Source organism: Corapipo altera, unplaced genomic scaffold (assembly GCF_003945725.1).
Source record: "Corapipo altera isolate COAL_440 unplaced genomic scaffold, ASM394572v1 62, whole genome shotgun sequence".
Lineage (NCBI taxonomy): Eukaryota > Metazoa > Chordata > Aves > Passeriformes > Pipridae > Corapipo > Corapipo altera.
In genome coordinates this window covers 6,486,448-6,500,693 of record NW_020884894.1, presented here as the reverse complement: position 1 = coordinate 6,500,693, position 14,246 = coordinate 6,486,448, and the positions used below count along the sequence as shown (strand labels likewise).

General features: G+C 46.9%; 1 protein-coding gene across 1 annotated transcript in view; it reads left to right on the top strand.

The window, feature by feature from the left end:
• CRISPLD2 (cysteine rich secretory protein LCCL domain containing 2) overlaps positions 1-14,246 on the top strand; it is a 28,078-nt gene that overhangs the window by 545 nt on the left and 13,287 nt on the right. Inside the window, exons 2-7 of the mRNA XM_027646755.1 lie at positions 350-396; positions 4,440-4,765; positions 10,096-10,214; positions 12,313-12,445; positions 12,543-12,658; positions 13,972-14,072. Of these exons, the coding sequence (XP_027502556.1) occupies positions 4,523-4,765; positions 10,096-10,214; positions 12,313-12,445; positions 12,543-12,658; positions 13,972-14,072 (712 nt within the window). The 5' untranslated portion in view covers positions 350-396; positions 4,440-4,522. The remainder of the gene's footprint in view (positions 1-349; positions 397-4,439; positions 4,766-10,095; positions 10,215-12,312; positions 12,446-12,542; positions 12,659-13,971; positions 14,073-14,246) is intronic.

Genomic DNA, 14,246 nt, shown 5'->3' with positions numbered 1-14,246 from the left:
GGATGGTCCTGCTCTGCTGAGCCCCAATGACTGACTTCAAACTGCCGCGATCCCAATCTCTGCTCCTCGCTCCTGCCTCCTTTCCGTGGCTTTCCCCCCTCCCTCCTTTCCCCCCCACCCCCCTTCTTTTCGTTGTTACTCCACACCCGTTGCCAAACCCTGGATGATCCATGCTTGTCCTCTTTGCCTGGAGAGCATAAATACCACTGGGGAGCTCTGTGAGACTGCACTTGGTACGAGTTGCTGAGCTGAGACCTTGCACATCTCGCACCTCCCGAGGCTTGTTCCATCCTTCTCCCCTCCTCCTAGCTTAAATATTTCAGATACATAATTTATTCTCCACAAGCAGGCTTGGAGGAGCTGCAGTTACCTGGAGACTTGGGAGTACTCAGTGAGGTAAGTGTAAAGTTTGGTCCCTGCTTCTGAAATGTGGTTTGGGGTGGGGGGTGTGTGCAAGAAATTACTTTTTTAAGAAGGCACAATTTTAGTAACTTCTCCAAAAAGTTGTCTGGATGGTATAAAATAACACAATGCTGTCTGAACTTCCCTTACTGTATGATCTTCAGAGGTTAATGTAAGATTAATAAACATTAATCTTGAATGAATGGGAGGAGTTTGCAAGTGCAGGAGTGGATTTCTGTGCAAATAGAAAATATGCAAGGGATGCTGTAGCAGTGTCTAAGAGCTGATGCCTGTGGGCACACCAGTGTGCTCCAGAGTTTGTGCAGTTCTGCTTTAAAGTCCCATATTAAAGGAATTTCAGTGTCACCACATGTGGTGTCTGTTACCAGTGGGTTTTCTATGTGGTTTTACATAGAAACTCACCCACTTGGGTTCTGTGGGAGTGGATTGTAATGGAAGATCCAGATGTTTTGACCCATGGGCTTGAAGGTGCTGAGTTTATGGTGTGTTCAGTGCAACATACCAAGTTGTCCTGTGTCAAGGAACTTGTCATCCTGCTTTTCTTTGGAAGCCAACACAGTTCTTTAAGGCTTGAAATGTGTGCATCCCAGGTAAAGAGATGGGCTGGAGTTTAGTGCTTTAAGTATGTTGTGGCTTTATCGCTGGATTTCTTTGCACAGGTTAGAAGCTGATCCCAGGCTAACCCAGGTTAAAAGCTGATCCCAGGCTAACTCATCCTAGATCCCAGACTAACTCGGGTTAGAAGCTGATCCCAGACTAACTCAGTTTAGAACCTGATTTAGAATGCTATCTCCCCTTTGCTTTGCTCTTTTAGATACTTTCCTGATATCCCAAGCTGACTTCTGCATTTTCCTGCCTTGTCAGCTTGTGCCATGTGCAACTCCACAGGTCCTGGGATGCTTTAGCTGCAAATGTCACCCACAACTCAGGAGTAGGCACCCACTCGTGTACTTCACCAGGGAGGCAGTCAAAGCTCAATATCCATAAGGAATAAGGTGACATGAGGACATCCTGAAGTACAGGAGTCAGCCTGCATGTGGCTTCAGCAGCCTCACATGCCAGGCTTCAGATGGGACCAGCTCTCCTGCTTTCTGTGCAAAGCAGACACCATCCATTAGCTGGGGAAATAGCTTTCTAAAAATAATCTTCTCCAAAGTCCAGTACTGCTCTTTAACTCCCTCAGACCCCAGAAGAAGGCCTCCTCTCTGTCCCCACTTCGGACAGGCTTTTCAGCACACTGAGGAGTTGGTTTCTGCTGACTCAGTCATTTCTGATCGCTCCCAGATGTTTACCTGGCACCAGCATCAAGGGCCTGATGTGTTTAAAGGGAGGTTGTGCTAATGCTCCTCTTGAACCCTTTAAATCAACAGCAGAGGCTTCCTCAGCTGACTGTCAGCTGATAATTTTCTGTGAATAATATCAAATTCCAACTCAAAGGCAACGTGATTCCAGCCTTCCCATATGAGGAGCTCCTGCTGGAGCCCGGAGGCATCGCCCCAGCTCTGCAGGGCACTTGGTCTGGCTGAGCTGCAACACGTGTCCCAGTGTTTCTTTGCACCTGGGCACCAGGGTATCAAGAGGCAGATGGATGGACATCTGAAATCGATGAGAGCTCTCTGAAATGTGAGCATCTTTCTGCTGCTTTCAATTAGTTTGGCCAGGGAACTCTTTCCACTCTGTCCCTCTCCAATTCCTTTATCCTCCCTTCGGATTCTCAGTGCTCCCCACCTCGAACCAAAACAGAGGAAGGGACTCGCACACCCAAAGTGAAATAGAAGATAAAACCAAAGTGACCTAATTTTAGAGAGGTGCTGGTATCCCCTTGCTGTCAAATGGGATCCAGGGAAGCACATCCCGAGGAATAATGCACCATCTGTTGCGAGGTTTTTGGCTGAGTCGCGAAACCAGATGCACTGGCTTCGCTGCGGAGCCAGGAGTGGGGCAGCTCCTCTGGCTCTCAGATGTTACAGTTGATTTTTTTCAGTCTGCCCTTTCTGAAAGTTCAGTGTTTGCCTTAAATGGGTGGTGGATTCGGGCTCCTATTTAGTGAAGGGCACCCGGCCAAGCAAGGGGTGCAACGGCAGCCTCTGAGCGCCGGCTGTTCCTCTACCTCCAGGCCAGGCTGCAGGGAGAGCTGCCGCTGCTAAAAGGCCACATTGTAAACGGCCGTGGCACTGCAACTATTTTTAAACTCCTGGGGAAGTGCCTCAAAGTAGGAATTGTTCCCTGAATTTGGGTCAGACAGTCTACAAAAGCTACAGCTCGTTTTGCTGCCCCTGCCCCTCTGTAGCAGGGTTAGAAAGTCAGGCTCCTGCCTGGGGGGAAGTGAATGCCACAAACAGGGCTGAGAAGAGGATGAGGTTAAAGGAATATTTGTCCCGGTGCCACTGAACGTCCTGTCTTCAGGTGTGCCTGGAGCTGGGGACAAGGCGTGTGTGTTGGACTTGCTCTGCAGAGCAGGAAATGATGAGAAGCCGTTACCTAAACTGAGCAAATTACATCCTGCATTGTCCTACCCCGGCAAAGGCTTAATGTGCTGCCTGGAGAGAGGCTGAGGGCAGCTGGTTTTCATCTGCCTTAATATTCAGTACGAGAAAGAAGCCTCAAACAGGGACTTCGTGTCTTTTGTGTAGTCAGCCAACAAGTTTTCAGGGTTTGTCAATAGTCTCAAAGTTTTTTGGGGGGTCTCTGTGCAAAGCACCTCATGCTTGCCACTGTCCTCCACAGTTGCTGTTGTGCTGGGTCTGGGGAATGGGGATCTGGGGTTTTGTGCTTGAGCATAGCTTTTCCAGCTGGGAGCTGGATGGCTTTTCCCTGCCTTGGATGGTTTCCAGCTCAGCTGGTCTCAGTGTGTCCAAATCCCATGTCACTGGGATGAAACTTCTCGAATAATTCCTGTTAATGTGGGGTTTGTTTCCCGCTGCTGTGTAGGAATGCTTTCAGCATGGCTTTCAACACTGCTGTCAAAACCAGATCCTCACCTCATGTTGTGGGCAGGGATGGGGAAGCTTTCCTCCAAAATTTTGTCCTAAGGAGGGAGATCCTGTGCTTACACTGTCTGTACGGTTGGTTCTTGCCTGGATTGATCATACTCCAGTGGCTCTTAGATCTCAGTAAGGAGCAGTGGGTGCTGCAGAGCCCTGAACAGCTCCTGATCTAGATAAAACCTGCCAAGACATGCAAGGATTGTTAGATGGATAAACTGGAGCAGGGGGGAGTTTGGGAATAGCAAGTGGAGTGGAAGCACCATGGAGCAAGGGAGAGGGATTAAACAAAGCTGTTCCAACCCGGCAATGACCAAATCAAAACCATCCCTCTGAGCCCTTTGTGCTGACAATGCTTCCAAGTGCACGGGAACACTTGATGTGGCCGGGGGAGGACGGGTGCTCCGGCTGCTCTCCTGATCTTCCATAACACATCCCTGGCCCTGATCCCACCTTACGTGAAGCGCCTCGTCAGAGACCCCCCCTGGGGCGTCACTGCCGGCGGGGATTGGCGTTGTTTGGTGTTACGGTGACATTTCCCATAAAGAGCCTCCCTCACACAGCCTGGCAGCCGCCCTGCTGGGCTCCATCCCGAATAGCTCGTGCTGATGCCTGACCTCTGCGATCCGGCCTCCTGGGAATTTTACTTTCCCTTTTAGTCATATCTGTTCTCTACTTTAGCAGCTGCTCTTTGTGGGAATAACTCCAAATGTCTCCCCTTCCTGCCTGTGACGGGATGGAGCTGGGATTACTCAGAGCTGCTGGGCATTGTGGAGTGGCACCTCCACCAAAGATGCTGGGGTGCAGGAGACACCTTCTGCCATGAGTCCCAGCACATCAGTGGTGTAAGAAACTGAGTCCCCATCACTCAGGGTGTTGTTTGGATCTTCCTGTCGTTGGGGTGAACGGGAATTGTAGGCATCACTTATTTACAAGCACAAAAACGGTCTGTGGGGCCTCATTGTCAGGTGATATATGCACTGAGAGCTTCTCTGGCACTGCCTTCACTGCCTGTTTCTCCCCAAATTCCAGATCTGTATTGAGCCATAGGAGTCCCAGCAAGAAAACCTACTGTCACCTTCATCTTTGCTTCTACTGGCTGTAAAGGAGGAAGCATGAATCCTGCCCTGCCTTGGATCATTCCTCTTGGATGTGTACTGCTCCTGACAATGACAGCTGAATGCTTTATCTTGCCCAACTCGAGTCACCTGGAGAGCATCCTGAGTAAATATCAGGATGGGGAAGCTCACTCCAGATCCAAGAGAGCCATTTTATTCTCGGACAGACAGGAGATCCTGATGCTCCACAATAAATTGAGAGGTCAAGTTTACCCAGTGGCCTCTAATATGGAATACATGGTGAGTCTAGTGCCTGACACCTCAGTTTGTTGCTACTTTTTGTATTTCCTAACTGTATTTTAATTTTCCTTGAGGTGCGGGAGGTGCAGCAAATTTCCTCTGAAGTAAGTTTTTCTCAAGAGGTTTCCTGAAGCAATTTCATTCCAGAGTGAACGATGCTTTAGATCATTGGACTGTTTTGGTTGGAAAGGGCTGCTAATGGGTCATCTAGTCCATCCACTGCATAGTTTCAGGACTGGTTCCATTATTCATAAATGAGGTCTGGCCCAGCCCTGGATGCATCTCCGGTGATGGCAATTCCACAGCCTGCCTCAGCAGGTTCTTCCATTACCTTAATGTCATAAAAGCATCAAATTTTCCCTAGTGTTTAACCCATGTTCTCCCTGTGAAAGGTTTCAGGCTGTTTGGAGTGTTTTGGGACACCACACTCTGCTCAGAGGATCTTCTGATGGTCTTTGGGTTGCCATCAGCTACCACCCAAGGCTGGAGGTGGCATCTGTCCTCTTGTCATACACTGATCACCAGAGCTTATCCATGTGAGCCAAACATCCAGGATGCTGCTGGGAATCTGCTCTGGGCCACAGAGAAACAGGGCTTGAGGAATGTGGCTCCACTTCCAAAGATTTTGAATCACTGGAAAAAGCTGGAAGGACTTTGGGAGTTTATGGGTGGATGGGTCAGTGCTATTGGCTTTTTGTAGTTCAGGAAACCAAAATAAAAGTTTGGTCAATGTATTCTCCCACTTCAGAGGGAGAACTTAAAGGTTTGAGAATGAAATATGCCTTTGCCATCAACAATTCCCATGAATAGCTTTTCTTCACTTGATGCCAGAGACCCTCCTTTGAGCTATTTTTGCTGTGCCATCAAAATATTACAGGGCCACAAAATGATGTAGGCAAATAATTATTTTTTGTGTGCCTTTTCCCAATGTGCAAATATAGTTCTGACCAAGGCTAGTCTGACTTCAACTGTGCACTTCTGCTGACGGATCCAGTGATTAATGATTTGTTAAGACCGTTTTTAAAAGGGTAAAAGAAAAGTACACTTGAATGTCATATAAAATTGTTTGCCAACTGTGCTGAAATGAGGGCTGGAAATGGAAAATCTTGCCTTTTGTGACTCCAAGGAGAAGGAAAAGAGAAGGGAGGGCAGAGGACACTGAGGAAGGACAACTGTCCATGGCTTGGTCCCCACCAGCACTCACCCCGCTGGTCTCCTGGAGCGCTTTTGTCAGGCATCGCGTGCCTTTCTAAGAACCAGTGATTGTATCTCTTCTTCAGCGGCTCTCACGTTATCCTGCAGGGAAGTACTGCCAGAAGAGGCAACTTGATTGACTTCCAGAGGGTAAACACAGAGCATGAGCAAGCCCAGTGTGTTTGGGTTGGCTCTGGGGATGGCAGAGTGCTGTGGACTGTCCACTGCCCGGCTGCTGTTTGCGCTCGCGGTGCGGTTACACTTCTCTGTTTGCCTTTGCTCAGGGAGCTTTTCTAGTGGTTTTTATGGCTGATTGAGGGCAAATGAAAGGGCCTTATGTGCTGTGAAGAAAGGAACTGAGTATAAGATGGTGCTGCTTGGAAGGGCCATAATCAGCCTTTCATGTGTTCTTGTTTACCCAGGATGACTTGGAAATGCTGTGTATAAGCTGAACGGGAATTTCTCTTTAATTCTTTGTCCTGCATAGGACATTTCTCATTTGGACTCGTTTAAGAGGATGGTCTGTCTTTAGTACCACAGATAAACTTTTCTCTTTCCCTTTGGTGCCCGTGTGGAGTGTCACCAGCGACGTGCAGCGATAATTTGGGCATAAGTAGGTAGAGCATGTTCTTGCCCATCCATCTCCAAACACTGCCTTGTGAAAGTCCTTTCTCCCAGCTCCATATCCGATGCATTTAAGTGATCTAAAATGGCAATGGGGGCAAAAGTATTCCAGGAAAGGGACATATTTAACTACTACAGGATGAACTTAAGTTGTTGGACATTGTTGATAAGAATCCAATACCAAACTGGGTCCTATGACTCATCTGGAGATGAAAAGAATTATATACATATGGGATAAAGGTGAAGCAGACTGAAAAAATGAAGAAAGATACAGTTTAGCTGCTGGGTTTGTGTAATTAATTGAAAGTTGGCACAGGTATTCAGTGTTAATGGAAAATGAGTGAGCAGTGCACAACTTCCTGATGAAGCTGGGCCAGCACAGAATTACCTTAACCCCTCTAACAAATCTATGATCGACACTTCCACTGCGTGTTTGGACTTTGTAACAGCAGTGGATGGGTGCCAAGACCAAAACAAACCCCTTGTTAATAGGCCCAGAGTAAAAAGAACATAATGGACCCAGAGTAAAAAAAGGACATAATAGATCCTAAGGCATTGTGACCTTTTAATATGGCTTAGTCAGATGGCTTTCAGCAGTGATGAAAGACAGAAGTCTTTCCTCTTGCAGCGGCCTCAGAGACAGCTGGATAAAGCAAAATTGTTCTCAGTGCAGATTGCTGGAAGGAAAATAGTTTGTTTTCATGTATAAGGTATGCATCCTTCCTCTCAACTGTAGGGTGCTGACTTTCCCTGTCAGGATGGGATAGTATTTCTGTGGGGGTTAGCAAAGCACATCCAGGGCTCTGCCAGGACATGTCAGCCCTGAAGTTTCATGGCACTTTTAAAAGTAAGCTGCCAGTACTGCAGAAAGTCTAAGCTGGAGAGGATAATGAGTGAGTAACCTGATCACTGGAACTCAGATGTCTGGAGTCAGGTTTGCAAAGTCCTGAGGCTGAGTAAGAAGACTTTTTGTGGGATGTGTTCTTACTAAATCTGAACCTACAAGTTGTAGCATAACATGTGTATGCCATGCATATATTTTTTATATATAATATATACTGTACTTTCAAAAACCATTATGAATTTTCAGGAGTGAAAAAGACAGTCCATGTGCTAAATCACTTGGAATTGCACATACCCAAAGGATTCTCAGCCTCTGCTTGTGAAGGAAACTGAGCACAGGCTCATTGCCCCTCTGGCTTCAGCAATCTTCCTAGATACTGCTTTGAATATTGGCATAAAGAATTCTTGCAAGTGTAGCTGGGAAAGTCTGAAATCTCTTTCCCCCCCCCCCATACTTATTGCTCTGAAATAATTCCAGCGTCCTGACCGCACTCGCGTCTGAGAAGCAAGAGGCAAATAACTGCTCTGATTTAAATGGGATGGCTTTGTAATCTGAGCCTGCAGAAATGAACTTCTCTGCTCATCCAGAACAAAGCTGTGCAAAGACAGAGCTCATTCCCAATTACCTGTTGAGTGTCTTTTGTCCGAGCTCATTTATTTTATCCGTAGGCATCAAAGGGAGATGGGACGCAAATGTTGGCATTAATTTCCTTTTAATGGCCTATTGCTCACAACGTCTCTGCATTAAATTAGGAACTTTGGAGCATCTCCGCCTCTGAGGCTGCAGGGAATGATGCTGTGCTAGAAAGCCTGGGGAACTCGCAGCGCAGAACGTCTTGGGAGAGTGTCTGTGGCTTTTGTGTTGGATGGGAAGGCGGGTTGTGGCTGGTCACTGCCGAGCGCAGAAAGTGGGAGACCACAAAAAGCTGTGTGTCTCGGCACAGCTGCAACAGTCTGCTGGGATAGAGGTTTGGGAATGTGTGTGGTGGGTCCAATCCCATCACCTTCAAGGAGCTGGAGGGCTGGGACGGAAAATGGTTTCATTCCCTGGGTCAGAGCTGTGTCCACACGGGGTTTTGCAGACTGACGTGGATTTGCTTGGTCACTGGTCAGCCCAAAGCCAGGCTGATGAGCCCAGGGCAGCTCTGGGATGTTGTTGGAATCTGGGTTGCTGAGTGTGTTTAATGATAAGCTGTTCTGGGAGGCCTGGGCTGTGAGCTCAGTGAGATGAGCTCATGTTTTCTTTACACAGATAGTGTGGACACACCAAGTTCCAGGAGACACTGTGTTTTCCTCTCCTCTTATCCAGGGATGCACAGTCCTTCCCCATCCCAGCTATGACTGCCTGACACTGTGTCCAGATACTCACTCAGAACGAACACTTGATGGTTTTTAAATGTGTTTGGGAGCCTGAATGCTCTCCAGCCCTCCAAAAAGGCTCTGCAGGTCCTTTGATATGTTTGAGATCAGAAGTTGCTTTTTTCTGGAGAAGACAGGACTTGGAAAGAGCAGCTGGTTGTGATGGTAAATGTCCAAAAGGACAATCTTGTGCTGGCACGTGAATGGGCTGGAGACACATTACAAGACCTCTCTTCTCTTTTGTTTTATTTGTAGGAATGTGTGGTAATATTTTAATCCCAATGAATTATCCTCTGAGGGCTGTTCTGAATAGAGCAGCTGTCAGTAATTACACAATGAATTCAGGGCACTGGCTGCTGGGCCCAGCAAGTCTGGCTTTTAGAACAAATACACTCCTGGGCAGCGGAGCCAGCAGAGCTGCTTTCCTATTTGCCTTTGTGTCATGTTTGAGCGCTGCTTTGGCTTCCAGCTGGGTGATATTCCATGAGGAGTGATCTCACACTAACGTCCTTCCCTCAGTGGGAACAGAAATGGGATTTGTCACTTCCAACCTCATGCCTTTGAGTGAGAGTGAGATTAACTGGGACTTTGCCTGCTCTGATGCATTTGGCTGGATCCATTGGTGGACTCTGCAGTTAGTCTGGAAGGAGATGGGGAGTTGGGACTGGGAGACTCAGATCCACACTTCTTGATTAAGAACTTGGACCAAAAATCTCCAGCTATGTGGTAGCAGAGGGCAGGAATACATCCACTGTTGGAATTGTCCTTGATGGGAAAGAATGGAGATATCCCGACAGTAAGGAATGATGGAAAATCAACATCAAAGCACTGACTGCACATTCGAACTCTTGCAAGTCTCAGAAATAGGTGTCATGAGCAAGTCCTGAGACTCCAACCTTGACTTTTAATTTTTTAATTTTTTTTTAAAATATATTAGGAAAAAAACCCTGTCAAGAATATCTGGTGTTTTAGGGTGGATAGTCTGGATGGCTTCCTGAGCTCTTCCCAGGTGTGTCTGTGTGTCTTCTGCTGACCTGTGTAAAGCATTTCCCAAGAAGCATGGCATCAACCAGGCCAAATCACAGACCCTTTAGTGCCCTGGACTTTCATGACAATGGAACATCTTGAGAAATGTGGCTTTAGGTTGGGGCACATCACTGAACTGTGCTGGCTCCATCAGAGCAGGCTGGACACGTACACATGAACTGTAATTTAACCTTTCTCCAGTAACTGCTCTTGGTTTCATCTCTTGATCTAATAAGTCTGAGATGAAAAAATGACCTGTTGTTTTCTCTCTCCATGCCCTGAAGACCTGGGATGATGAGCTGGAAAGATCAGCCCAGGCCTGGGCTCAGCAGTGCATCTGGGACCACGGGCCCAGTGACCTCATCAGGTCAATCGGGCAGAACTTGGCGGTTCACTGGGGCAGGTAAGAGCTGGGGGGGCTACAGAATCACTGCAAAGAGCAATTTATGGATCCTCCTTTAGAGACAGTTGGAAAAGCTTGCTTTGGTGCTTGACAGAGCACTGGGGAAAGGGAAGAAAAGCTGAGGATCATTAATTGTGATTGCTTTGGTGGAACAGTTATCCCAGTAACACCTGCAGCCACCACAGTTCCCAGCGAACCAGCATTGATTTGGGCTCCTCCACCCATCTGTGTCTCTGGGTAACACAGCTGTAACCTGCTTAAGGTCACTCCTACTCCTTAAGGAGATCAGAAGTCTTAACCCTTGCTCCTAAATCTGCTGTTTCAGGGAAGGGTTCTGGCATCATGTAGAGAACCAGGGGAAAGCTGAAGTTTCTCAGGAGCCATGTCTGGATTCAACTGTTAGTTATGAATTTAATTATCTCTTGCTGTATTTTCAACAAATATTTATCCGGCTTCTAATTTCTCTTTCCTGAGAACACTTTGTAGATTTTTTTTTTTTTTCAACTTTCTGGGGCAAGTTTTTAAACCAGAGTTCTTAGTTAAGAAAGCTGATGTTAAGGCTTCCAAATGGATTTTCCTCTCCATCTCAAGGTGAAATTTCTTTTTTGTTAAGCCCGTGTTGTTAAGCCTTTTATAGGTTAAACCTGCTTTGCACAGCAAACATCTTGTACTTGTTCAGGAGCCCTGAGGGATTTCCACCCATTTCCTGGGTGGAAATGCAGTTATGTCTGCTGTAAATCAGGTAGAACTTGGTGGAAAGCAATGGAAATTTGCTGGTGTGAAATTAGCCTGATATAAAAATCGGGCTCGTTTTTGTTGGCAGAATTAACTAATGATTGGAAAGTAGAGTGGTTAATCCATTGGAAACAAAGTCAAAAGATCGTGCTGTTCTTGGCTCTCCTACAAGTGTTCAAGATGGCCATGGGTTCCTGATGGAGGTAGATCCAATCTTGCTCCCTTTGCAGCCACTGAGAGGAAAGAGAAATCAGATTTATCTCAGCTTTTTCAGGAACGGGCCATAACTTGATTGCCTCAATTTCCTCTCCTGCAAAGTAGGACTCGGAAAGTATTCGCCTCATGACATCATGAGATGGATGTTTTCAAAATACTTCTAATGAATGATTTTTAATGAAAAGTTGGCTGAAAGAGTGAGCTCCAGTTGGTAATGATATCATTTGGAATTCTGGCAGCTTGCTCCATGTGAGCTGTTGAAAGCAATAAAAAGCAGTGGCTTTGGTGCAGTTTGCAGATCAGTTTGTTTCCTCTGCGTATGTAGCGTGTAAAATCCATATTTCTACAGGTAATTTTGACACCATTTGTGCTCCCTGATGTGCACAAGCAGCATCAGCACTGCCCCAGGCTGTGGTACTTGGAGCATAGGTTACACAAAGTACATGGGGGGCTCAGTGCAGGGGGAAATTCCTGCAATAGAAGGTGGGATAGGGATGTAGTGCTCCGGCTACTCTTCACCAGCTCGTGGTGGGATGTGAGTGTGGAAAAGCCCACTCACTTTCCAAGGTCTTACAGTATTAGCTCTGGGGGTACTTCCAGATTTAGCAAATTGCCTGGTGGTAAAATAGGTACACGATGGCTTTTGGTTTAAGATGTTTGGCAAACCCTCACTTCTGTTTACTTTCAAAATACAACTTTCCGCCAAACTAGAAGTTATTTTGTAGTTGTGTGGAAAAGTGAGAAGGGCATTTCAGGGCAGTGGCACTTGAGGATCGTGTCAAACCTATAAATAATACAGAGTCAGGTCAGGCTGTGAATCTAAGGGAAAAAATCATAGAAACACACAACAGTTTGGGTTGGAAGGGACCTAAAAGATCACCCAGTTCCAGCTATGCTGTCATGGTCAGGGACACCTTCCATGAGACCAGGTTGCTCCAAGCCCTATCCAACATGGGTTTGAATGCTTCCAGGGATGAGGCAGCTTCTCTGGGCAACCTGTGCCAGGGCCTCACCACCCTCACAGGGAAGAATTTCTTCCCAATATCTAATCTTAACTATCATCATTAACATTGTCAATGAGATTTTTTTTTAATTCCAAAATTTCTACCAGAACGTCATGATTCAAACTGCCTTTTTTCTCCTTCAGGTATCGATCCCCAGCTTTCCACGTCCAGTCTTGGTATGATGAAGTCAAAGATTACACATTTCCTCATCCTCATGAGTGCAACCCGTGGTGCCCAGACAAGTGCACAGGCTCTATGTGCACACACTACACCCAGGTAGAGGACACCATTGTACCCAAACTCTCCACATGTCCCAGCTGTGCCTGGATTGGGGGGATTTCCTTATTTTTCAATAACTGTATTGCCCTTGCAGATAGTCTGGGCCACGACCAACAAGATTGGCTGTGCTGTCAACGTCTGCAAGCAGATGAATGTCTGGGGAGAAATCTGGGAGAACGCTGTCTACCTGGTCTGCAACTACTCCCCCAAGTAAGGCAGAGCAGCTGGGCTCTCTCCAGCTCTCCCAAAACTGGCAGGTTGCTTAACTAGCCCAGGATCTGGGGAAGAGATTTCAGGCAGTCTAGACTGGTGGTTGTGGCTTTAAATTTTCTCTTTAGGCAGCAACACAGGGCTGGTTCAAAACTACTGAGCACTGCCTGGAAAACTGAATGAGGGGCCTGGGCCAGGCTGGAGCTTTGATGTTCCTGCCACGGGAAGGGAAGGAGGAGCAGGAGGTGGCCAGGATGGAGCTGGCGTGTGCTGCTGAGTGAGGCTTGCTCTCTGCTGTCAGAGGGTGGGAGGGGATGGGGTGGTGGTGAATGCCAAAAAAACCCTGAAATAACTGCATCAGTGAAAATCTCCCTAGCTCGATGGTTTGCTTAAATTGCAAAATGAAAATTACATTTCTTGCCTACTACAACCAGGAGAAGTTTCCTACCTGGCAATGGCACTTAATATTTTCTGGTTTAATGGCTAATAGCAGAAACATTCCCACTCCAAGCCCTTGGCAATTTAAAACTTCAAAACAAAATGAAATAGGGAAGCCACCTTTATGCAAATGGAGCGGCTTGGACAGCATCTGACTTCTGGGGATCATAGTGCAGAATAATGCAAAGGAAAAAGGTGTGTGGGTATAGAGCTGTCATGACCCAGACAGAGCTCTTTGGGTGTGTTGTCTAAGCCCCTCTCCCCTGGTTAGATACTCGTTTTGCTCGTGGTTTGGAGGGGTTTAACAAACTGCTCCTCATCTCCTGCACAGCTCCCACAACAGGCTGGGCCATTTGCACGTCATCCATTGAGGGCTGCTGGATGGAAAAATACTCTATTCCTACAGTTTCTGCTTAATCTTTTCTCTCTGGCATCGGTGCACACTGTCCTCATCTAGCCTTATAGGTGGAGACAGCTGAAAGAGCAATAACCCAGGAGTTCGTAGCCGTGGGCTTAACTCCGGCTCCTTCAACCTCCTCGGCCCCTAAAGTTTGCAGGACAAAGTGCCCAAATGGGCTTTTCTTTTGAGAAGTTTTTTGAGAAAAATGCAGTAATCCACTGATTTATTTCTGTTTACATAAGATCCCAGTGTTTATATTGGAAGTTAATATAAAGGTGACACTGCACACGATATATTTATGTCAACGCCTAAAAATGTCATTTTGGAGGTGACATGAGGAAGAACATTTTTTCCTACAAAACTTTCCTGGGCTGGTTGTTTAGTCTTTGTTTAGTTGCTTTGGGCCAGGTGATGTTTCTAGTCTTGGGTGGGTGTTTGGGTGTCTGATGGGTGCACGTTTCTCCTGTGCTTGCAGGGGCAACTGGATCGGAGAAGCTCCGTACAAGACCGGCCGTCCCTGCTCCGAGTGCCCCCCGAGCTATGGAGGAGGCTGCCAGAATAACCTCTGCTACAAAGGTACGTGGTGAGGGGCTTGGGGCACCCTCTGGGATAGGGAAAATTGCTGAGCAAGGGTGTGGAAACTTCTAATTAGAAGCAGCCACAGCTTTGTGCACCTTTTAATTAGTCATCCTTAAACATTTCGACATCGCGACACGTGGGAAATCGTCAGCCACTGCTGGAGCTGAAAAC